Source organism: Myxocyprinus asiaticus, chromosome 15 (assembly GCF_019703515.2).
Source record: "Myxocyprinus asiaticus isolate MX2 ecotype Aquarium Trade chromosome 15, UBuf_Myxa_2, whole genome shotgun sequence".
NCBI classification, from domain to species: Eukaryota; Metazoa; Chordata; class Actinopteri; order Cypriniformes; family Catostomidae; genus Myxocyprinus; species Myxocyprinus asiaticus.
The window spans coordinates 30862163-30884782 of record NC_059358.1 but is presented as its reverse complement, the minus strand read 5'-3'; the positions used below and the strand labels follow the sequence as shown (position 1 = coordinate 30884782).

At 48.4% G+C, this 22620-nt stretch overlaps 1 protein-coding gene across 1 annotated transcript in view; it reads left to right on the top strand.

The window, feature by feature from the left end:
* Positions 1-22620, top strand: part of LOC127452672 (FH1/FH2 domain-containing protein 3-like) — a 198743-nt gene that overhangs the window by 154719 nt on the left and 21404 nt on the right. The window contains exons 4-5 of the mRNA XM_051718298.1: positions 9506-9573; positions 17531-17636. Coding sequence (XP_051574258.1) covers positions 9506-9573; positions 17531-17636 — 174 coding nt within the window. The remainder of the gene's footprint in view (positions 1-9505; positions 9574-17530; positions 17637-22620) is intronic.

Genomic DNA, 22620 nt, shown 5'->3' with positions numbered 1-22620 from the left:
GCCTTCGTGATGGTGACTGAAGCCGAGGAGGGTGGCGCCTCTCGCCTTGAGGCAGAGGCTAAAGGCCCTGGGTGAATGGCAAAGAAAAATCAGTGAAATACATTGGGAGCGCATGTGCTCAAGGGGCTAACTCACGGTGAGCGAAGCCGAGGAGGGTGGCTCATCTCGGCTTGAATGACATGTCCGAGCCCCCTGGATGTGCAGTTGAACAGGGGTTTTGATGAAAAAATGCATGTGTTCTCCATACCCTCAATGCCGAGGAGGGTGGATCAGATCGCGGGTCCAAAAGCTGAGTTCTTTGTGTACAGTATGGCAGTAACACGCTATAACTGTACACCATGCGTAAAGGTGCAAACACAAATAAACACAGTCCACGGTTTTCCACTCCGAACCTTCGTGAATCGGCATCAGGGATATATACGACCCTCATATCGTTGTTTTCATATTTTCATTAGCTACACGACCCATCAGTCAAAAATGTTCTAGCTTTTCACTGGCCGGCTTTATCCAGAGACAACCATGGATGACGCAGCTCTTTACATCACTCGTGTCGACTGTCCTTTTTGACTATTTTGAGTGACTATCCAATCACAACTGCACAGAAAATTTTGAGGCAGGGCTCATTTTGTTTGTAAGACTTTCCCAAAAATCATGTTTGGGTGTTTTGCTACTGAAACACTACACAGAGTGCAAGATTTCACAGAGAAAGGACATGAATGATAACGTGTTGAATATGTAAAACCTGAAAAAAGACAGATAATCAATATTTCTTCATATTTGTAAATTTTTTGACTAAAATCTCTAATGGATTTTATGTATTGGACTCTTGCAATGAAGAACATACCAACATTTGGAGGATTGTGCTCATCTGTGTTTGGCTGGAAGACAATAAAGGTCAGAACTTCTGATTTCATTTTCCGTGTTTTGATTTTCACTCTTGACACGTTTAATAAAATCCTATTATTTTAACTTTGCGATCGTCAAAATCGTTTTAAAATATCAAATCTTGAGACCCAGATATTTCAAATTATATATTGGATGTCAATATTAGTTTACAATTTCACAGTTTAAACATGCATTAAACATAAATTAAATGTAAATAAATACGCAATTGGGTCATTTTTGAACCACGCGTCATTAAGAGGTTAAATAATTTGGTGTGACTTAAAAATTAAGTTAAGGAAGTTGAATGATCTCAAACATTTATGGCTATCTAACGTCATGGTTACTGGTGTAACTTCCGTTCCCTGATGGAGGGAACGAGATGTTGGTGTCGATGTAGTGACACTAGGGGTCACTCTTGGGAGCCCGAGACACCTCTGGTCTTTGATAAAAGGCCAATGAAAATTGGCGAGTGGTATTTGCATGCCATTCCCCCGGACATACGGGTATAAAAGAAGCTGGTATGCAACCACTCATTCAGGTTTTATGCTGAGGAGCCGATATAAGGTCCAGCCATTTCAGCGGGTAGTTCAGCGTTGTGGCAGGAGGGACACAACATCTTGTTCCCTCCATCAGGGAACGGAGGTTACACCAGTAACCATGACGTTCCTTATCTGTCACTCACTCGACGTTGGTGTCGATGTAGTGACACTAGGGGTCCCTATTCAAAATGCCACAAGGCTGAACGGTGTTACGTGAACTGGCGGTATGTGGTGGGCAGACTTGCTGTGTGTCTCATAGCCAGCACACCAGGTCAACACGTAACCTCCCCTGACACAGTTATGAGTGACGAACGGCCCTTTTTGGGGACAAGTCGACTACCCAAAGATAGAGACAGGCTTAACCCAGTCGTGGCCTCTTTTCCCCTTCTCTTTTTCCACTCCCTAAAAAAGAAGGGGGATTATCCGACTGGGCCACCAGGTCTAGTCGGGGGGTGTCCCTCCCAAGGGGAGGACACCGCGGAGACCACACCTCGCCCAAAGAGAGAGGGGGATATTTAAGTGGAAAAGTACGTCACATGGTCTTTCCAACCATGTGGAGAGCCTTCAAGGTAGATCCTGCCCAGTGGGGGAGGTGTTACTACAAACATGGAGACTGGGGCAGAGGGGCTCTGCCCAAGGAAGACGCAGTTTGCCAGCAGGGAAATGAACTAGTGGAAGATATAGATCACATGGGGTTAGCCTTACAGGGAACCGCCACATGCGGAGCACCTACCCCTGAACAGGGCTCGGAGGAAGTCAACCAGGGAACAAAGTTTGTGAACACAACTGGGAATTAATAGCGCATGTCTTCAGCTCCAAGGAAGGTGGAAGGCGCTATGTGCAAGGTTGTGTTGCGTGCCACTACCTGGGAAGAAACCAGTTCCACCCGGAGGTTGTAGAACCTGGCACAGGTGTTGGGTGTTGCCCAGCCCGCTGCTCTGCAAATGTCTGTTAGAGAGGCACCCCTGGCCAGGGCCTAGGGAGCCGTTACACCCCTGGTAGAATGGGCTGGTAGCCCTACCGGGGGCGGCATGTCCTAGGCGACATATGCCATAGTTATGGCATCAATGAGCCAGTGGGCAATCCTTTGCTTGGAGACATCGCTTCCTTTCCACTGTGCATCAAAGCAGACAAAGAGCTGCTCAGAGATTCTAAAGCTCTGCGTGCGATCCAAATAGATGCGTAAAAGCGCGCACCGGACACAGCGATGACAGGGCTGGGTCTGCCTCCTCCTGGGGCAGCGCTTGCAGGTTCACCGCCTGGTCCCTAAAGGGGTGTTGGGAACCTTGGGCACATAGCCCGGTCAGGGTCTCAGGATCACGTGAGAGTAACCTGGACCGGACTCCAGGCACGTTTCGCTGACAGAGAACGCTAGCAGGTCACCTACCCTCTTGATGGAAGTGAGTACAGTCAGGAGAGCAGTCTTCAAGGAGAGTGCCTTAAGCTCAGCTGACTGCAAAGGCTCAAAGGGGGCTCTCTGTAGACCCTGAAGAACTACAGAGGTCCGATGAGGGAATGAGGCGCGGTCTGGAGGGATTCAGCCTCCTGGCACCTCTTAGGAACCTGATGATCAGGTCGTGCCTCCCTAAGGACTTACCGTCGACTGCGTCGTGGTGTGCTGCTATGGCAGCAACGTACACCTTCAAGGTGGAAGGGGACAGCCTCCCTTCCAACCTCTCTTGCAGGAAGGAAAGCACTTATTCGACTGCACATCTCTGGGGGTCTTCCCGATGGGAAGAACATCACTTAGTGTACAGACGCCACTTAAAGGCATACAGGCGCCTTGTAGAGGGGGCCCTAGCCTGAGTGATCGTGTCTACCACCGCAGGTGGGAGACAGCTTAGGTCTTCCACGTCCCATCCAGGAGCCAGACATGGAGATTCCAGAGGTCTGGGCGTGGGTGCCAGATGGTGCCCCTTCCCTAAGAAAGACGGTCCTTCCTCATGGGAATTCGCCAGGTGGGAGCTGTCGTGAGGAGCGTGAGGTCTGAGCACCACGTCTGGGTGGGCCAGTAGAGTGCTACCAGGACAACCTGCTCCTCGTCCTCCCTGACCTTGTACAGGGTCTGTGCAAGCAGGCTCACTGGGGGAAACGCATATTTGCGCATGCCAGGGGGCCATCTGTGTGCCAGCGTGTCTATGCCGAGGGGGGCCTCAGTCAGGGCGTACCAGAGCGGGCAGTGGGGAGGATTCTTGGGAGGCGAACAGGTGCACCTGTGCCTGTTGAATCGACTCCAAATCAGCTGGACCACCTGAAGGTGGAGTCTCCACTCTCCCCTGAGGGTAACCTGTTGTGACAGCGTGTCCGCTGTAGTGTTGAGGTTGCCCGGGATGTGAGTGGCTTGCAGCGACTTGAAGTGCTGCTGACTCCAGAGGACAAGACGGCGGGCGAGTTGTGACATACAACGAGAGCGCAAACCACCTTGGTGGTTGACATATGCTACCGTTGTCGTGTTGTCAGTCTGAACTAACACGTGCTTGCCCTGGATCAACGGCTGAAACCTCCACAGGGCGAGCAGAATTGCCAACAACTTGAGGCAGTTGATGTGCCAATGCAGTCGCGGACCCGTCTAGAGGCCGGCGGCTGCGTGCCCATTGCAAATAGCACCCCAGCCCGTTTTGGAGGCGTCTGTCATGACCACGACATGCCTGGGGACCAGTTCTAGAGGAACATCTGCCCATAGGAACAAGAGTTTGGTCCAAGGGCTGAAAAGACGGTGACAGACCAACGTAATGGCCACACGGTATGTCCCGTGGTGCCATGGCCATCTCGGGACTCGAGTCTGGAGCCAGTGCTGAAGCGGCCTCATATGCATCAACCCGAGCGGGGTGGCCTCTGCCAAGGATGCCGTATGCCCCAGGAGCCTCTGAAAAAGTTTCAGTGGAACTGCTGTTCCTTGTTTGAACACCTTCAAACAGGCCAGCACCGACTGGGCGCGCTCGTTCATAAGGCGTGCCATCAAGGAGACTGAGTTCAACTCCAAACTGAGAAAAGAGATGCTCTGAACCAGGGGGAGCTTGCTCTTTTCCCAGTTGACCTGAAGCCCTAGTCGGCTGAGGTGTGAGAGCACCAGGTCCCTGTGTGCGCACAATACGTCTCGAGAGTGAGCTAGAATTAGCCAGTCGTCGGGATAGTTGAGAGCGCGAAATGCCCACCTCCCTTAACGGGGCAAGGGCAGCCTCTGCGACCTTCGTAAAGATGCGAGGAGACAGGGACAGGCCAAAAGGGAGGACTTTATACTGATACGCCTGACCCTCGAACGCGAACTGCAGGAAAGGTCTGTGTTGAGGAAGAATCGAGGCGTGGAAGTACGCAACCTTCAGGTCTACCGCCACGAACCAATCTTGATACCGGACGCTTGCCAGAATGCGTTTTTGCGTCAGCATCTTGAACGGGAGTCTGTGTAAAGCCTAATTCAGAACTCACATGTCCAAGATTGGCCTCAACCCACCGCCTTTTTTCGGTACGATGAAGTAGGGGCTGAAAAACCCCTTCTTCATCTCGGCTGGAGGGACAGGTTCTATTGTGCCCTTCCGTAGGAGGGTAGCGATCTCCGTGCAGGGTTGCAGCATTTTCATCTTTTACCAAAGTGAAGTGGACACTGCTGAACCTGGGCGGATGCCCGGCGAAGTGAATCGCACAGCCGAGTCGGACAGTCTGGACCAGCCCTCACGACGGATTGGAAAGCGCAAGCCATGCGTCCAAGTTCCGCGCAAGGGGGACCAAAGGGACAACGTCATCGGATGTACCGGCAGGTGGGGTCTTGTGGCAGGGCAGAGCTCGACCACCTTGTGACCACCCCCGGAACAGCCTGGGACGGGGGAGGAAGAGGCCTGTCCTCGTGACCCATGGAGACTGTCACATCAGGGGCGGATTTGTGCCACAGCTGGGTGCTCAGGGGCGGGAGACTGCCGCTGGAGCGCCAAACCTGCCAAATAGAGTGGTGGACGGTGGTCGTGATGACGGCCGTACACACCGGATACGTGACCCAGGGAACAAGGAAACCGCTCTTGCTGAGCTCTTGAGTACTGCAGCCACTTGGGCCTGCAGCGCAATTAAATGCAAGAAGGTAACAAAAAGATGGAGATCTGCTTACCAGCTCCAGAGCAGAGGGTTTCGTTGTCCCTGGGTCGCCCGTCTCAAGGGCGCTTTGAAGCCTTTCATGGGTTCTGGGCGGCCGTGGAACGGGTGGCGTCTGCTTCCTGCGGTGGGCTCCACGCCAGGGCCGGGCCAAAGGGGCGGGCTGCGGCGGAGCCGGTGTAGTTACCGCAGGGGGACGCCCTTGGCGATGAGTAGACGGGTGCGGGATCTTGAGCCGTGCCGCGGCAGGATATGCCGGCTAGCATCCATCTACTGCTCTACCATCGAAAACTGTCTCCGCTCTCCGATGCAGTGTCGCCGAATAGGCCCGCCTGGGAAATGGGGGAAGCAAGGAATCATGTCTTGTCGGCCTCATCCATCTCGATCAGGTTGAGCCAAAGGTGGCGCTCCTGGACCACTAGTGTGGCCATCGTCTGCCCGAGAGACCGCGCCGTGACCTCCGTTGCTCGGAGAGCGAGGTCGGTTGCCAAGCGCTGTTCCTGCATCAATCCCGGGGCGGAACTACCCTCGTGCAGTTCTTTTAGCGCCTTGGCGGACTTGCAGGAGAGCCATGGCGTGCAGAACGGATGCAGCTTGTCCAGCGGCACCGTAAGCCTTAGCCATCAGAGACGACGTAAACCTACAGGCCTTGGACGGGGGCTTTGGGCACCCGCGCCAGGTGGCGGTGCTCTGCAGGCATAGGTGCACCGCAAGCGCCTTTATCCACTGGGGGATTGCCGAATAGCCCTTGGCCGCCCCACCATTGAGGGTAGTGAGGGTGGGGAAGACCTTGTCCCGACCTTGTCAGCTCTTCATGCACTTCCGGGAAGAAAGGAACGGGGGCGGGGCATGGCTTTGAGCGGCGCCGCGAGCCCAGGAACCAATCACCGAGCTGTGAGGGTTCAGGGAAGAACAGTGAGATCCACTCTAACCGACGCTTGCGGCTGCCCGGGAAAGCATGTCGTCATCTCCGCGTCAGCCTGTGATTGGGCAATCGACCCCAAAGGGAGGAGCCCAGCTGAGGCTTCCGACTGGACGAGCCCGCTCTCCGATGCTGCGCTCGAGAGCTCGTCACTTTCGCGGGCTCCGAATAAGAGGTCGAACTCGCCGTGAGACGAGCCGGCGGACTCACCCGGAAGCCTGATCGGGGCAGACAAGCGTGCTGGGGAATGGGAGGTCTGCGGGGGGATACCCGGCGGAGGCGGTCCCATTGGGGTCCCCAAATCGCCCCCAGTGCTAGCCGCGCTGGCCTCATACCCGTGGGTAAAAGGACCGAGGCGGGAGCCTCTGGGGTGGCTCGCTTTCTTACGAAGGCGAGCCGCGTCCGCAAGGTTGCCATGGACATATTCTCGCAATGAGAACATGACCATCCACGAACGCTGTCTCCGCGTGAGCAGTGCCCAGACACAAAAGACAGTGATCGTGACCGTCAGAAGGCGAGAGATAACGAGCGCAACCAGGAATAACACACAATCGGAAAAGCATCTTTAAAAAGACGCGTCTTAAAAAGACGTTCTGTGTGTGCGCTCTTTTAGAGAAATATATACTCTTTTAGAGGGGAAAAATGCTCTTTCAGAAAATATACTCTCTAGTTTTTCTGCCGAAGCGCCCAGGGGCATTCTCTGCAGTGCACCAGTGCAGAGGAGGGAGAAGCCGCTGAAATGCGCCATCAGATCCAGCAGAGGTGAATGAACAGTAGTATTCAGCTCAGTGAGCATGACCGTTCGGCTCCGAAGAGAAAATCTGAATGAGTGGTTGCATACCAGCTCCTTTTATACCCGTATGTCCGGGGGAGTGGCATGCAAATACCACTCGCCAATGTTCACTGGCCTTTTATCAAAGACCAGTGGTGTCTCGGGCTCCCAAGAGTGACCCCTAGTGTCACTACATCGACACCAACGTTGAGTGAGTAACAGATAGGGAACAAAGGTTTTCCAGCTAAGTTTACTTAAAATGACCTTAAGTTGAATTTTCTTTAAAAGTGTGATACAAAAATGCTATGTATATATTTTAAGTAAATCTAACTCATAATTTTTTTCAGTGTGTGCCATTCAGAATTGTGACATCAAAACCAATAGCACATTAACATATGACCATGCACATTTACATATCAACATGTATGACACATAATATGACATTGTCAAAAATATTTTCTTACAGTGATAATAGCCCTTTCAAGTTTATTTGGACTCTCTTGCCTGGAAAGTTATTCACAGGTTGTTTGAAACAGGCTATGTACAGTATGTGTGTTTATATGTATATATATATATATATATATTTGTTTTTTCAAATCAGAGTTTCAGACTTCCAGGTGTGCCAGAGTTCCTTTCTCTCTGGAGGTGGCTTTGATTTACACTTGAGCAAAGACAGATTAAAGTCCTGACACATTGGTTGAAAAGTACGATGGCTGGCTTTGGTTCATGCTGGTCTTCTCTTAGCTCAGCATGATTTGTTGAGCCCCACAACAGAAACATATGCCTTAGGTAAATCACTGTGGTGTGGTCCTGTCAAAACCAACAAAAAGTCATGTCGTTTCTGTGTATGAAATAATTTCTGGAAATATGTGCCAGCCAATCAAAAAGCCGAACCAGAAAAAATCCTTGCTGTAGTGGCACATAAACACAGGCCTCAGAAAACGTAACCTTTAAGGTTGTTTATAAAGAGGGTGTGCATATTGTGCTTCTGTATGGAGGATATTGTGGTGTATTTCTGTAGTACTTTGCAAGGTAGAGTTACTCCAATACCTTCATCTACCTCTCTCTTTTTATTTCTCGTTTTTTATTTGTTATCACATTATTCATTTGATAACTAAAGTAATAATTAAAATATTGAATTTGGAAATGAGCACAGTAAATGCAGATTTAATCACTAGCTAACTGCTTTAAGAACTTCCAGAAGGATCCTTGTGTCTGTCCAAACCTATTAGCAGTTTCGTATTTTCCTTTGGAGAGAAATGTGCAGAACTTAATTATTACAGAGCAACTGAAACAGACCGTTTGTCTGACAAATTGAAGAGGGAGCAGTGTTTGGGACAATGAGACATTTTTTAATTTAACCTTATTTGTGCAGAAATTATACACTTCACCTTTAATTTTATACATATAAAATGTGGGTAGATGTGAGGAGATCCTCATGTGCACTATACATACATAATAGTGTAAACATACAAAAACGTGCATTGAAACACAGTCAGACATATGCAAACACACACTCAGCAGTAGGCAGGAATAAATTGGGCTCTCAGGCTGCCAATATTGAGGTCGGAATGTTAATGAGAGTTCTCTTTGGGGACATGTTCAGAGAGAGAGAGAGACAGACAGAGAGACAGAGAGAGAGCAGCACATTGTGAGGTTTGGCCTGTGGTTGCAATATACAGTTCCTCAGCGCCATCGATTAAGAGATAAAACGAGAGAGAGAGAGAAAGAGAGAGAGAGAGAGAGAAGAATTGTCAGTAGAGAGAGGTTCTGCCTACGCATTATTTCATATGGGTGCTGCTGAGTCAGAGGCTGCAGTCTGGCTGCCACATACTGGCAGACTGAAGAACTTCAGTTTAGACAGTAAACCCTGAGAGAAGCACAGCTCTTTACCTGAGCACTTATAGCCAAAGTGCATTTTTAAGAAACCGTCCGAGAAAGCATCCAAACCTGTAATCACTTTTCAGTAAAAAAAAAAATATATATGTATAGATATAGATATATATACAGTATATATATATACACAGCTAAACTTTTAAGCTGTACTTGTTATCAATCACAACAGATCAGTTTCTGTACAACTGAGGTGGATAAAATTCTTAAATAGTGGGAATATTAAGGAAACGAGCACATGTACTAGCATTGACTGTGTCAGAAACCGAGGGGAGCTACCTTGCTTTCCAGGCAGCCAATGACCATCCACGGTTGCTGCACCTAAGAGTGGAATCTTTAAGGATTGGATGGTCAAACTATACTGTATCTCACTCAAATCTGTTTTTTTTTTTGTTTGTTTGTTTGTTTTTGCAGAAAAGCTCTACAACTCGACCGGACGTGAGTTACGAAGAGCGCTCTTCTCTCTTAAGCAAATCTTTCAGGTAAGTTGCCGCACATTGGCTTAGCTTTAACACACAGCACCTGCTTATGTCTTTTTCATCAGCAGCACATATGTGTGTGTCTGTGTGATTGTGTTTGCATGCATGTTTCAGCTGTTTCTCATTGCGCAAAAATGGCCAAATACTAAAGCTGGAGTCTCCATCATTGATTGATTTTAAAGCTGTGCTGGAAGCTACTGTTTTTCCTCTAGAGCAACCGTGTCTGACAACAGTACAGTGTGTGTGTGCGTGCGTGCGTGCATGCGTGTGCATGCATGAAAGAGAGAGAGAGAGAGAGAGAGAGAGAGAGAGAGATATTAAATGTCTTTCCACCAATGTTTCAGTGTTTTTTAATGGCAAAAAGGCCTGAAACTTTCACACCTGTCAACAACTGTAATTTAAACCCACCAGAGGTTATGCAAATAGTGCATGTGAAAACATGCACACATGTTTGTTTTTCTATCATGACGGGAACTTTCCATTGACTTCTGTTGTATTTGTATTTAGCTAATTATATTTTCTGTCCCTTAACCCTACATTTTCTTTAAGATATTATTTAGTATGTTTGTTAAATGGATAGTTCACCCAAATATAAAAATTCTGTCATTATTTACTTAATAATGTTAATTATTCACAAATGTTGCTTAAACCTGAACAAAAAATAAAATAAAAAATACATTTTGATAATAAGAGTTGTTGTCTTGTTTTCTATTTAAAATATCTGTAAGTCTTTAAAACACTTTTAATATAATGCATTTACAGTACTTGGGAAGGAAAATGACAGAAGATATTGAAGGAATGTCATCTCTCATCGTTTACTCACCCTTATGCCATCCTAGATGTGCATGTCTTTCTTCTGCAGAACACAAATGAAGATTTTTTGAAGAATTCCTCAGCTCTGTTGGTCCATACAATTCAAGTGAATGGGTGCCAAATTTTTGAAGCTCCAAAAATCACATAAGACAGCATAGAAGTAATCCTTAAGACTCCAGTTGTTAAAGCTAGTCATCTGAAGCTAAAGGGTAGGTTTGGGTGAGAAACAGATCAATATTTAAGTCCTTTTTTACTATAAATTCTTCTCCCTGCTCAGTCAATCTCTAATTTTAAATTTCACTTTTACGTTCTTCTACTTTTGTTTTGGTGATTCACATTCTTCATGCATATCAGCCCCTACTGAGCAGGGAGAAGAATTTCTCACAAAAAAAAGACTTAAATATTTATCTGTTTCTCACCTACACCTATCATATCACTTCTAAAGATATGGATTAAAACACTGGTGTCGTATGGATTACTTTTATGCTGCATTTATGTGCTTATTGGGGTTTTGGCACCCATTCACTTGCATTGTGTGGACCTACAGAGCTGAAATATTCTGGGATACACATCTGGGATGTCAGGAGTGAATGATGAGAGAATTTAAATTTTTGAGTGAACTATTCCTTTAAGTGAGGTTTATCCTTTAAAAAAAAAAAAAAAAAAAAAACTTTTTACCAGGAGGGTAGGAAATATAAACATTTTACCCCAATGGCAAGTAGTTTATTTATTAAAATCATAAACCTCACCATTATTTATATTTATATTTATATTGACATTTTCTCTGAAATTAAGACTTAATATCTTATATCACTTTGCTTTTTAAGTAAATGTATCTTGTTTTATTTTTAACTGTAAACAAAACAAGAGAAAATTATTATTATTATTATTTTATTTATTTTTTTTTTTTTTTTTGCAATGTGATTTCAGGTTTTATTATCCTTGTTGGTAACACACACACACACACACACACACACACACACACACACGGAGCCAGGTCTTGGACAGAATTCCAGTGAATCTATTCCAGTTATTGAAACCCATCTCATAATCCTCCTAATCTCCCGGAATTTTCATCGAAGATGCTGTATATGAATCACTTGAGAACACTGTGTATGAGCAGTCATGTAATTGATCGCTGGACTTTGGAAGAATTGTGGCAGGAGTTGCATTCTCAATGCTGTCATGCATTTTTAGTATATTTTGCAAATGCAGTAAAGTGTATCTATGCAGACATGGGCATACTGTGTCTATAGACTGTGTGTGCCAATATAAATCTCACAAGCCCAACACCCCTAATCATTTTCAGATCAGGCAATTGGGTGTGTCCACAAGAATCTTAAAGCAGGGGAAATATTGGACATCAGTGACTGCTGGAACCCAATTCACTTGCATACTTGACAAAATGACACACTGTATGGAGGAAGGATGCATGCTGTAATCGGAAAATTTAAAAAGTGGCCCAAACTGTAAGCCTGTGTGAACATGTGCAATAAATCATGTAGAGATACCTACAGCTCCTCACACCTCTTCTACAGTGTGTTTAATGAGGTCTTTACAGCAGGGAAGCAGTCGATCAGTGCTTAGCAACCTGAATTTACTGAGGCCCAAACACAAAGGGTTTCCATGGGCAGGAAGTCAAGTGGATGTTAAAATGAGTAAGTGCTCAGGGAGAGACATCTGGAGTATCACTAATCAAGTTTAAAGGGATAGTTCAAAAAATGAAAACTCTGTCATCATTTACTCACCCATATGCATTCTCAATGCGTATGACTTTGTTTCTTCCATGGAATAAAAAGGAAGATGATGAATGACAGCATAGGTCACCATTCACTTTCATTGCATTTTGTTTTCTTATAATGGAAGTGAATGTTGACTGAACATTCTGCCTAACGTCTCCTTTTGGGTTCCATGCTAGAACGAATGTATTTTGGGTTTGGAACGAAAGGAGAGTGATTAACTGATGACAGAATTTTCATTTTGCGGTGAACTATCCCTTTAGCGGTTCAAAACAAGAAACTGTGTATCTGCACACTTTTCCAGTTTAGCTTTTAAAGAAGTTAATAAACTTAGGTTTTAAGTCAACATGAAATCAAAATGGACCCTATTTACTTTTTAATGCATGTTTCTGGTCTTATAGTGTAGATTCACTACTGCACGTTATTCAAAATACTTTTTTGTCTGTAATCATTAATCAAAACGCAACTTTGAAAACGAAATGTGGCATTAAGTCTGTGTGGGCTACATTAGGTCTCCAGTAGCCAAAAAGCCATATAGGCATTGTTTTAGAAACCGTACTTACAGTTCTGGCTTCATTCTGGTTAGGAACACCCACTTTTCACAATCAAATGAATTCCTGATGGATAAAATTCACCTTACATTTATTTATTTTTTTAACAGAATATCCTGTCGCACTTGGAAATGTGTCACATTACACTTGACTTTAATAAAACAATAATATATATGAAATAATAATATTTTTAATAATTACATTCTTTAATTAACCTTCCACTTCTTTGCACAGCTCACTGAGCTACTTGTATAAAAGGTGCTCCATAAATGAAATGTATTACATTATTTTTTTCACAGTAGTATAAAGCTACTTGTATGCTCAGTTAAAGGTGCACTCAGTCATTTTTTTTATATGTTGTCTTGACACTTATGGGCTGGATGCAGCATCATTCAAACACAATAGATTTTAGTAACGGATGCCATTATAGAAATCGTCATGGTTACTGGTGTAACCTCCGTTCCCTGGGAACAAGACGTTGGTGTCGATGTAGTGACACTAGGGGTCACTCTTGGGAGCCCGAGACACCTCTGGTCTTTGATAAAAGGCCAATGAAAATTGGCGAGTGGTATTCGCATGCCACTCCCCCGGACATACGGGTATAAAAGGAGCTGGTATGCAACCACTCGTTCAGGTTGTACGCTGAGGAGCCGATATAAGGTCCGGCCATTTCAGCGGGTAGTTCAGCGTTGTGGCAGGAGGGACCAACGTCTCGTTCCCTCCATCAGGGAACGGAGGTTACACCAGTAACCATGACGTTCTCTATCTGTCACTCACTCGACGTTGGTGTCGATGTAGTGACACTAGGGGTCTCTATACAAAACGCCACAAGGCTGAACGGTGTAACGTGAACTGGCGGTGTGTGGTGGGCAGACTTGCTGTATGCCTCATAGCCAGCACACCAGGTCGACACGTAACCTCCCCCAACACAGTTATGAGTGTCGAACAGCCCTTTTTGGGGACAAGTCGACTTCCCAAAGATAGAGACAGGCTTAACCCAGTCGTGGCCTCTTTTTCCCTTCTCTTTTTCCACTCCCTAAAAAAGAAGGGGGATTATCCAACTGGGCCACCAGGTCTAGTCGGGGGGTGTCCCTCCCAAGGGGAGGACACCGCGGAGACCACACCTCGCCCCAAGAGAGGGGGGGATATTTAAGTGGAAAAATACGTCACATGGTCTTTCCAACCATGTGGAGAGCCTTCAAGGTAGATCCTGCCCAATGGGGAGGAGTTACTACAAACATGGAGACTGGGGCAGAGGGGCTCTGCCCAAGGAAGACGCAGCTTGCCAGCAGGGAAACGAACTAGCGGAAGATATAGATCGCATGGGGTTTAGCCTTACAGGGAAACACCACATGCGGAGCACCTACCCCAGAACAGGGCTCTTAGTTAGCGCGTGTACTGGGCTGGCAGTGAGTCTCTCCGAAAACTCGACTGCCACAGGGCTCGGAGGAAGTCAACCAGGGAACAACATTTTTTGAACACTACTGGGAATTAACGGCGCACGTCTTCAGCTCTAAGGGAGGTGGAAGGCGCCATATGCAAGCGATACACCCGGCCGGCTATCCCAGGCTTATTCGCTTGTGTTGCGTGCCACTACCTGGGATGAAATCGGTTCCACCCGGAGGTTGTAGAACCTTGCAAAGGTGTTGGGTGTTGCCCAGCCCGCTGCTCTGCAAATGTCTGTTAGAGAGGCACCTCTGGCCAGGGCCCAAGAAGCTGCTACACCACGGGTAGAATGGGCTCGTAGCCGTACCGGGGGCGGCATGTTTTGGGCGAGATATGCCATGGTTATGGTGTCAATGAGCCAGTGGGCGATCCTCTGCTTGGAAACAGCGCTTCCTTTCCGCTGTGCACCAAAGCAGACAAAGAGCTGCTCAGAGACACTAAAGCTCTGTGTGCGATCCAAATAGATGCGTAAAGCGCGCACTGGACACAGCAACAACAGGGCAGGGTCTGCCTCCTCCTGGGGCAGCGCTTGCAGGTTCACCACCTGGTCCCTAAAAGGGGTGGTGGGAACCTTGGGAACATAGCCCGGTCGGGGTCTCAGGATCATGTGAGAATAGCCCGGACCGAACTCCAGGCACGTTCCGCTGACAGAGAACGCTTGCAGGTCACCTACCCTCTTGATGGAAGTGAGTGCAGTCAGGAGGGCAGTCTTCAAGGAGAGTGCCTTAAGCTCGGCTGACTGCAAAGGCTCAAAAGGGGCTCTCTGTAGACCCTGAAGAACTACGGAGAGATCCCATGAGGGAACGAGGCGCGGTCTGGAGGGATTCAGCCTCCTGGCGCCTCTTAGGAACCTGATGATCAGGTTGTGCTTCCCTAAGGACTTACCGTCAACTGCGTCGTGGTGTGCTGCTATGGCAGCAACGTACACCTTCAAGGTGGAAGGGGACAGCCTCCCTTCCAGCCTCTCCTGCAGGAAGGAAAGCACTGATCCGACTGCGCATCTCTGGGGGTCTACATGTCGAGAAGAACACCACTTAGCGAATAGACGCCACTTAAAGGCATACAGGCACCTCGTAGAGGGGGCCCTAGCCTGAGTGATCATGTCTACCTCCGTGGGTGGTAGGCCACTTAGGTCTTCCGCGTCCCATCCGGGACCAGACATGGAGATTCCATGTCTGCAGGAAGGGTCTGTGTCGTGGAAGGATCGAGACGTGAAAGTACGCATCCTTCAGGTCTACCGCCGCGAACCAATCTTGATGCCGGACGCTTGCTAGAATGCGTCTTTGCATCAGCATCTTGAACGGGAGTCTGTGTAAAGCCTGGTTCAGTACTCGCAGGTCCAAGATTGGCCGCAACCCACTGCCTTTTTTGGTACGATGAAGTAGGGGCTGTAAAACCCTTTCTTCATCTCGGCTGGAGGGACAGGTCCTCCCCTTCCATAGGAGGGTAGCGATCTCTGCGCGCAGGGTGACAGTGTTTTCGCCCTTGACCAAGGTGAAGTGAATACCGCTGAACTGAATCACATAGCCGAGTTGGACGGTCCGGACCAGCCACTGCGATGGATTGGAAAGCGCAAGCCATGCGTCCAAATTCCGCGTGAGGGGAACCAAGGGGACAACGTCATCGGACATACCGACAGGTGGGGCCTCGCAGCAGGGTGGAGCGTGAGGTGCCACAGCATGTCGTGGCCATGCTGAGTCTAGGGACATCGAAGCACTTACCTGGCTCCTTGTGACCACCCCCGGAACAGCCTGAGACGGGGGAGGAAGAGGCCTGTCCTCGTAACCCGTGGAGACTGCCACATCGGGGGCGGCTGTGTGCCACAGCTGGGCGCTCAGGGGCGGAAAGGGCACCTCTGGAGCGCCAATCCTGCAAGAAAAAGCCCGTGGACGGTAGTCGTGGTGACGACCGTACACACCGGGTATGTGACCCAGGGAGGAAGGAAGCCGCTCTTTTGCTGAACTGTTGGGTACCACAGCCACTTGGGCGTGCGGCGAAATCAAACAAAAAGGTAACATAAGATTTTCCACCCGGCCCTCCACCGGGGGATGGAGTGGTCTTTCTACCAGCTCCACGTGAGTGGGTTCCCTCGTCCCTGGGTAGCCCGTCTCAGGGGCGCTTCGAGGACCTCCGTGGGTTCTTAAGCCGCCGGCTGTGAGACGGGCCCCAAACAAGAAGCCAGACTCACCGTGCGACGAGCCGGCGAACTCATCCGGAAGCCCGATTGGGGCAGACGAGCGTGCTGGGGAATGGGAGGTCCGCGGGGGGATACCCGGCGGAGGCGATCCCATTGAGGTCCCCAAATCGCCCCCAGTGCTAGCCGCGCTGACCTCATACCCGTAGGTAGGAGGACCGAGGCGGGCAGCCGCTGGGGTGGCTTGCTTTCTTATGAAAGCAAGCCGTGACCGCAGTGTTGCCATGGTCATGTTCTTGCAGTGAGAACATGAACCATTCACAAACGCTGCCTCCGTGTGGGTCGCGCCCAGACACGAAAGACAGCGATCATGACCATCCGAAGTTGAAAGAAAACGACCGCAACTAGGAATAACACACGATCGGAAAGGCATCCTTAAAAAGACGTTCCGTGTGTGCGCTCTTTCAGAAAATATACTCTCTAGTTTTTCTGCCGAAGCACCCAGGGGCATTCTCTGCAGTGCACCAGTGCAGAGGAGGGAGAAGCCGCTGAAATGTGCCGTCAGATCCAGCAGAGGTGAATGAACAGTGCTATTCAGCTCAATGAGCATGACCGTTCGGCTCCGAAGAGAAAATCTGAATGAGTGGTTGCATACCAGCTCCTTTTATACCCGTATGTCCGGGGGGAGTGACATGCAAATACCACTCGCCAATGTTCATTGGCCTTTTATCAAAGACCAGAGGTGTCTCGGGCTCCCAAGAGTGACCCCTAGTGTCACTACATCGACACTAACGTTGAGTGAGTAACAGATAGGGAACAAAGGTTTTCCAGCTAAGTTTACTTATAACAGGATGGTTACTGAGATTAAGTGAGTAGTATTCAGCTGGTCATGTGATTCTAACATGGCAACCCCCATGTGGAGACCATTTCCATGTAGAATAAAACAACTTTAGTAAGGTTACTGATATGACTGGAGTCTTTATCTCTAATTAGTGCTTATAATTTTTTACATATGTTTCAAAATTACAATTCATTTCTTTCAAATAATTTTGTTTATTTATTTTTTTTAAATAAGGAAAAAATTACTGAGTGCACGTTTTAATCAATAAAACAGATTTTAAAAGTTATTTTCCAGGATCATTATGTTTCTGTGCAGGACACACAACACGTGCTGTGTCTGTATAGATGTTGTGTCTCTTCTGGATTTGACATTTATACTTGTGCAGTATTATGGCTGTGCTTGGATTGAGTTTCTGCTTTCTGTGTTTCCCCTACAGGATGATAAAGATCTTGTACATGAGTTTGTGATGGCTGAGGGGCTCACGTGTCTTATTAAAGTGGGAGCCGAGGCTGACCAAAACTACCAGAACTACATCCTTAGAGGTACAGAACAAATTACCAAAACATTGCATATACTGTACTACACCATAAAACACATTCTAAAATAACTACCAAGTACAGATCACTCTAAAATAAGAGCACTATAGAGCTACGCATTGCTATTATGACTACAATACACTACATAAACATCCAAACATTATATAGTCTATAAAACAGCAGGGGTCCATGGACAATTTTTAAAATCTGTATATTTGAGATTTTATTTCTAAATGTGGTCCATTTATTGTTATTAATGACAATTATTATATTAATTATTATTATATTATGTGTAACCAAGAAAATCTAGCATTTTATATTGGGTATCCGTGGTTTTGCTGGGAGTCTGGATGGGGGTCTGTAAAGTTTGAAAACATCCCTGGGTAATGCCATTTACCTTATTCCTTAAACCTACCAAGCCTACTGAACATTTAAAAGCATTATGTCCCTTGTACACTTTATTGTGATTATTCGTAGTGATATATCTTATTCACATTATACTGCATTCATAAGGTAACTACCAGTGCTGTGTCACTACAACCTTTTATCCTATACCAAATACCTACTGTATACATCAGAGCAACCAAAACCACATTGCAAGGACTTAAATTGCTTAAATTATTTTTTAATTTATTAATACAATAAATCTTAAGCTAAGGCCCCAAACATTTTCCAATCTGCAATATTAATTGGCAATAAAGCATCAAAATGTCTTCTTTTGGGGCAGCAGGGGGGTTGTTGAAATTCGTTTTATGATCTGCAACATCCTGCCAGGCCATTTTTTTGGACGCTTAAGCATGTGAGCCCTGCCCTCTCGCAGTGGGCTGTGAAATGCGGGTGACCTCTCGGGGAGGGTTTCCGGTCCTCTTAAGACTTCCCCACCGGCCTGCAACTTCATCCCCAGGCAGAGGAAGTTCTTAGCATCCTACTAACATGCCTGACCTTTCTCCTCATATGCATGGGGAGAATAAATTTGCCAGTGTTAACGCAGGAACAACCCATTTGTGAATGGCAATTATTGGGGTCAGTGAACCGCATTCATGATGGTGCATTTCTCAGCCTGGTTTGTTTGTGTATGTTTACATGAGTGACTACATATGGGCATTTGAAGTGTATTTGAGTTTACTCGTATGTTTATGCTTGAGGGTGTCAGCTTCCCTTTGTCAACAGGTTGTTTGTGAATGTGTTTGGGGCCATCCATGTGTATATACAAATACACAAAATCAAAACATTACATTAGAATGGTGTGATATACTGTATTTATGCACTTTTACATACAGTATGTAATGTAACTGCTTAAGTACATTTACATTTACACATACTTCTTAGTAGATGTTTTCTTACCAATGTGATTAAAAAGAACATATGGTGGGGTCCAAAAAGTCTGAGACCACATTGGAAATCTGTTTATTTATTTTTATTTTTTTATCTAAACTTTTAGGATACTATTTTTGTGAGTGCGGAAAGCGCTACAAGCAATGTCATGGTTACTTTCGTAACCTCCGTTCCCTGATGGAGGGAACAAGATGTTGTGTCGATGTAGTGACACTAGGGGTCACTCTTGGGAGCCCCAAACACCTCTGATCTTTATTTAAAAGGCCAATGAGAATTGGCGAGTGGAATTTGCATGCCACTCCCCCGGACATACGGGTATAAAAGGAGCTGGTGTACAACCACTCATTCAGGTTTTGTGCTGAGGAGCTGAGATAAGGTCCCGGCCATTTCAGCAGGTAGTTCAGCATTGTGGCAAGAGGGACACAACGTCTTGTTCCCTCCATCAGGGAACGGAGGTTACGAAAGTAACCATGACGTTCCCTATCTGTCACTCACTCTATGTTGTGTTGATGTAGTGACACTAGGGGTCCCTATGCAAAACACCACAACTAACTGAACTGTGTTACGTGAAGTGGCGGTGTGTGACGGGCAGACTGCTGTGTGCCTCATAGCCAGCACACCAGGCCATCACGTAACCTCCCCCAACGTTCTTTATGAGCATCGAACAGTCCTTCAGGAACAAGTCGACTACCCAACAAATAGGTGGACAGGCTAGCCCAGCCGAGGCTTCTTTTCCTTCTCTTTTCTCCCCAAAAAGAGTGGAATTTGTTAACTGACTGGGAGCCCAAAGTGTCTACGTCGGGGGGATGTCACTCCCAAGGAGAAGACACCGCAGAGACCACACTCCGCCCAAAAAGGGGGGGGGGGGGTATTTTGAGTGGAAATACATCACATGGTCTTTACTAAGCCTTGTCGGGAGTATGTCATGTGGAGAGATCCCATGGTACATAGCCCAGTCGGGGTCTCAGGATCACGTGAGAGTAACCTGGACTGAACTCTAGGCATGATTCGCTAACAGAGAACGCTTTCAGGTCCCCTATCCTCTTGATGGAAGTGAGTGCAGTCAGGAGGGCAGTCTTCAAAGAGAGTGCCTTAAGCTCAGCTGACTCCAAGGGCTCAAAGGGAGCTCCCCGTAGACCCCGAAGGACTACAGAGAGATCCCACGGGGGGACGAGGCGCAGTCTAGAGGGGTTCAACCTCCTAGCGCCTCTCAGGAACCTGATGATCAAGTCGTGCTTCCCCAAGTACTTACCATCTACCGCATCGTGATGAGCCGAAATAGCGGCTAAATACACCTTCAAGGTGGAGGGGGACAGCCATCCCTCCAACCTCTCCTGCAGGAAGGAAAGCACTGATCTGACTGCGCATCTCTGGGGGTCTTTGCATCGGGAAGAACACCACTTAGCGAACAGACGCCACTTCAAGGCATACAGGCACCTCGTAGAGGGAGCCCTAGCCTGAGTGATTGTGTCTACCACCGCGAGCGGTAGGCCACTTAAGTCCTCCGCGTCCCATCCAAGGGCCAGACGTGGAGATTCCAGATGGTGCCCCGTCCCTGAGAAAGAAGGTCCTTCCTCAGGGGAATTCGCCGGGGGGGCTGTCATGAGGAGCGTGAGATCCGAGAACCATGTCTGGGTGGGCCAGTAGGGTGCTTACTAGGATGACTTGCTCCCCGTGCTCCCTGCCCTTGCACAGGGTCTGTGCAAGTCGGCTCACTGGGGGACCAGCTGTGTGCCAACGCGTCTATACTGAGAGGTGCCTCGGTCAGGGCGTACCAAAGTGGGCAGTGGGAGGATACCTGTGCTTGACCAAATTGACTCCAAATCAGCTGGACCACCTGAGGGTGGAGTCTCCACTCTCCCCTGAGGGTAACCTGATGTGACAGCGCATCCACTACGGTGTTGAGGTTGCCTGGGATGTGAGTGGCTCACAGCGACTTGAGGCACTGCTGACTCCAGAGGAGGAGACAGCGGGCGAGTTGTGACATGCAGTGGGAGCGTAGACTGCCTTGGCGGTTGATGCATGCTACCGTCGCCGTGTTGTCTGTCTGGACCAACACGTGCTTGCCCTGGATCAACGGCCAAAACCTCCACAGGGTGAGCAGTACTGTCAACAACTCTTGGCAGTTGATGTGCCAATGCAGCTGCGGGCCAGTCCATGAGCCGGCGGCTGTATGTCCGTTGCATACGGTGCCCCAGCCCGTCTTGGAGGCATCAGTTGTAACCATGACATGCCTGGAGACCTGCTCTAGGGGAACCCCTGCCCATTGAAATGCCAGGTCGGTCCAAGGGCTGAAGAGGCAGCGACAGACCGGCGTGATGGTCACACGATGTGTCCCGCGGTGCCATGCCCATCTCGGGACTCAAGTCCGAAGCCAGTGCTGAAGCAGTCTCATATGCATCAACCCGAGCAGTGTGGCCACCGCTGAAGTTGCCATACGCCCCAGGAGCCTCTGAAAGTGTTTCAGTGGAACCACTGTTCTCCATCTGAACGCCTTCAGACAGTTCAGCACCAACTGTGCACGCTCGTTCGTAGGGCACGCTGTCAGAGACTGAGTCCAACTTCAAACCAAGAAAAGAGATGCTCTGAACCGGGGAGAGCTTGCTCTTTTCCCAGTTGACCCGAAGCCCCAGTCGGCTGAGGTGCCAAAGCACGTGGTCCCTGTGTGCGCACAGTAACTCTCGAGAGTGAGCTAGGATCAGCCAGTCATCGAAATAGTTGAGGATGCGGATGCCCACTTCCCTTAGCGGGGCAAGGGCTGATTCTGCGACCTTCGTGAAGACGCGAGGGGACAGGGACAGGCCGAAGGGGAGGACCTTGTACTGGTATGCCTGGCCTTCGAAGGCAAACCGCAGGAAGGGTTTGTGTTGAGGTAAGACCGAGACGTGGAAGTACACATCCTTCAGGTCTACTGCTGCGAACCAATCTTAATGCCAGACGCTTGCTAGAATGTGCTTTTGCATCAGCATCTTGAACGGGAGTCTGTGCAAAGCCCGGTTCAGTACTCGTAGGTCCAGGATTGGTCGCAACCCACCGCCTTTCTTTGCTACGATGAAGTAAGGGCTGTAGAACTCTTTCTTCATATCGGCTGGAGGGACAGGCTCTATCGCGCCCTTGCGCAGAAGTGAAGTGGATGGCACTGAACCTGGGCGGGCGCCTGGCGAACTGAATCGCGTAGCCGAGTTGGACGGCCCGGACCAGCCATCGCGAAGGGTTGGAAAGCGCGAGCCACGCGGCCAAACTCCGGGTGAGGGGGACCAAGGGAATGATCATGTCGGATGTACCGGCGGGTGGGGCCTCGCGGCGGGGCAGAGCTCGAGGTGCCAAGTCGAGGGGATCTAAGCCTCGTGGCCATGCTGAGTCCAGGGACATCGAAGCACTTACCTGGCTCCTGCCACCCACCATAAGATTGGCTGAAGGGGGAGGAGGAGGAGTCTCGTCCCCATAGTCCACCGGACCCAACCTCGTGTGGGGGTGTTTGTGCCACAGCTGGTGGACGGTGGTCATGACAATGGCCGTACACACTGGACATGTGACCCAGGGAACAAGGAAACTGCTCTTTTGTTGAACTTTTGGGAACCGCAGCCTCTTGGGCATGCGGTGCAATTAAATGAAAACTAAACAAAAGATTCTCCTCCCGACCCTCCACCGAGGG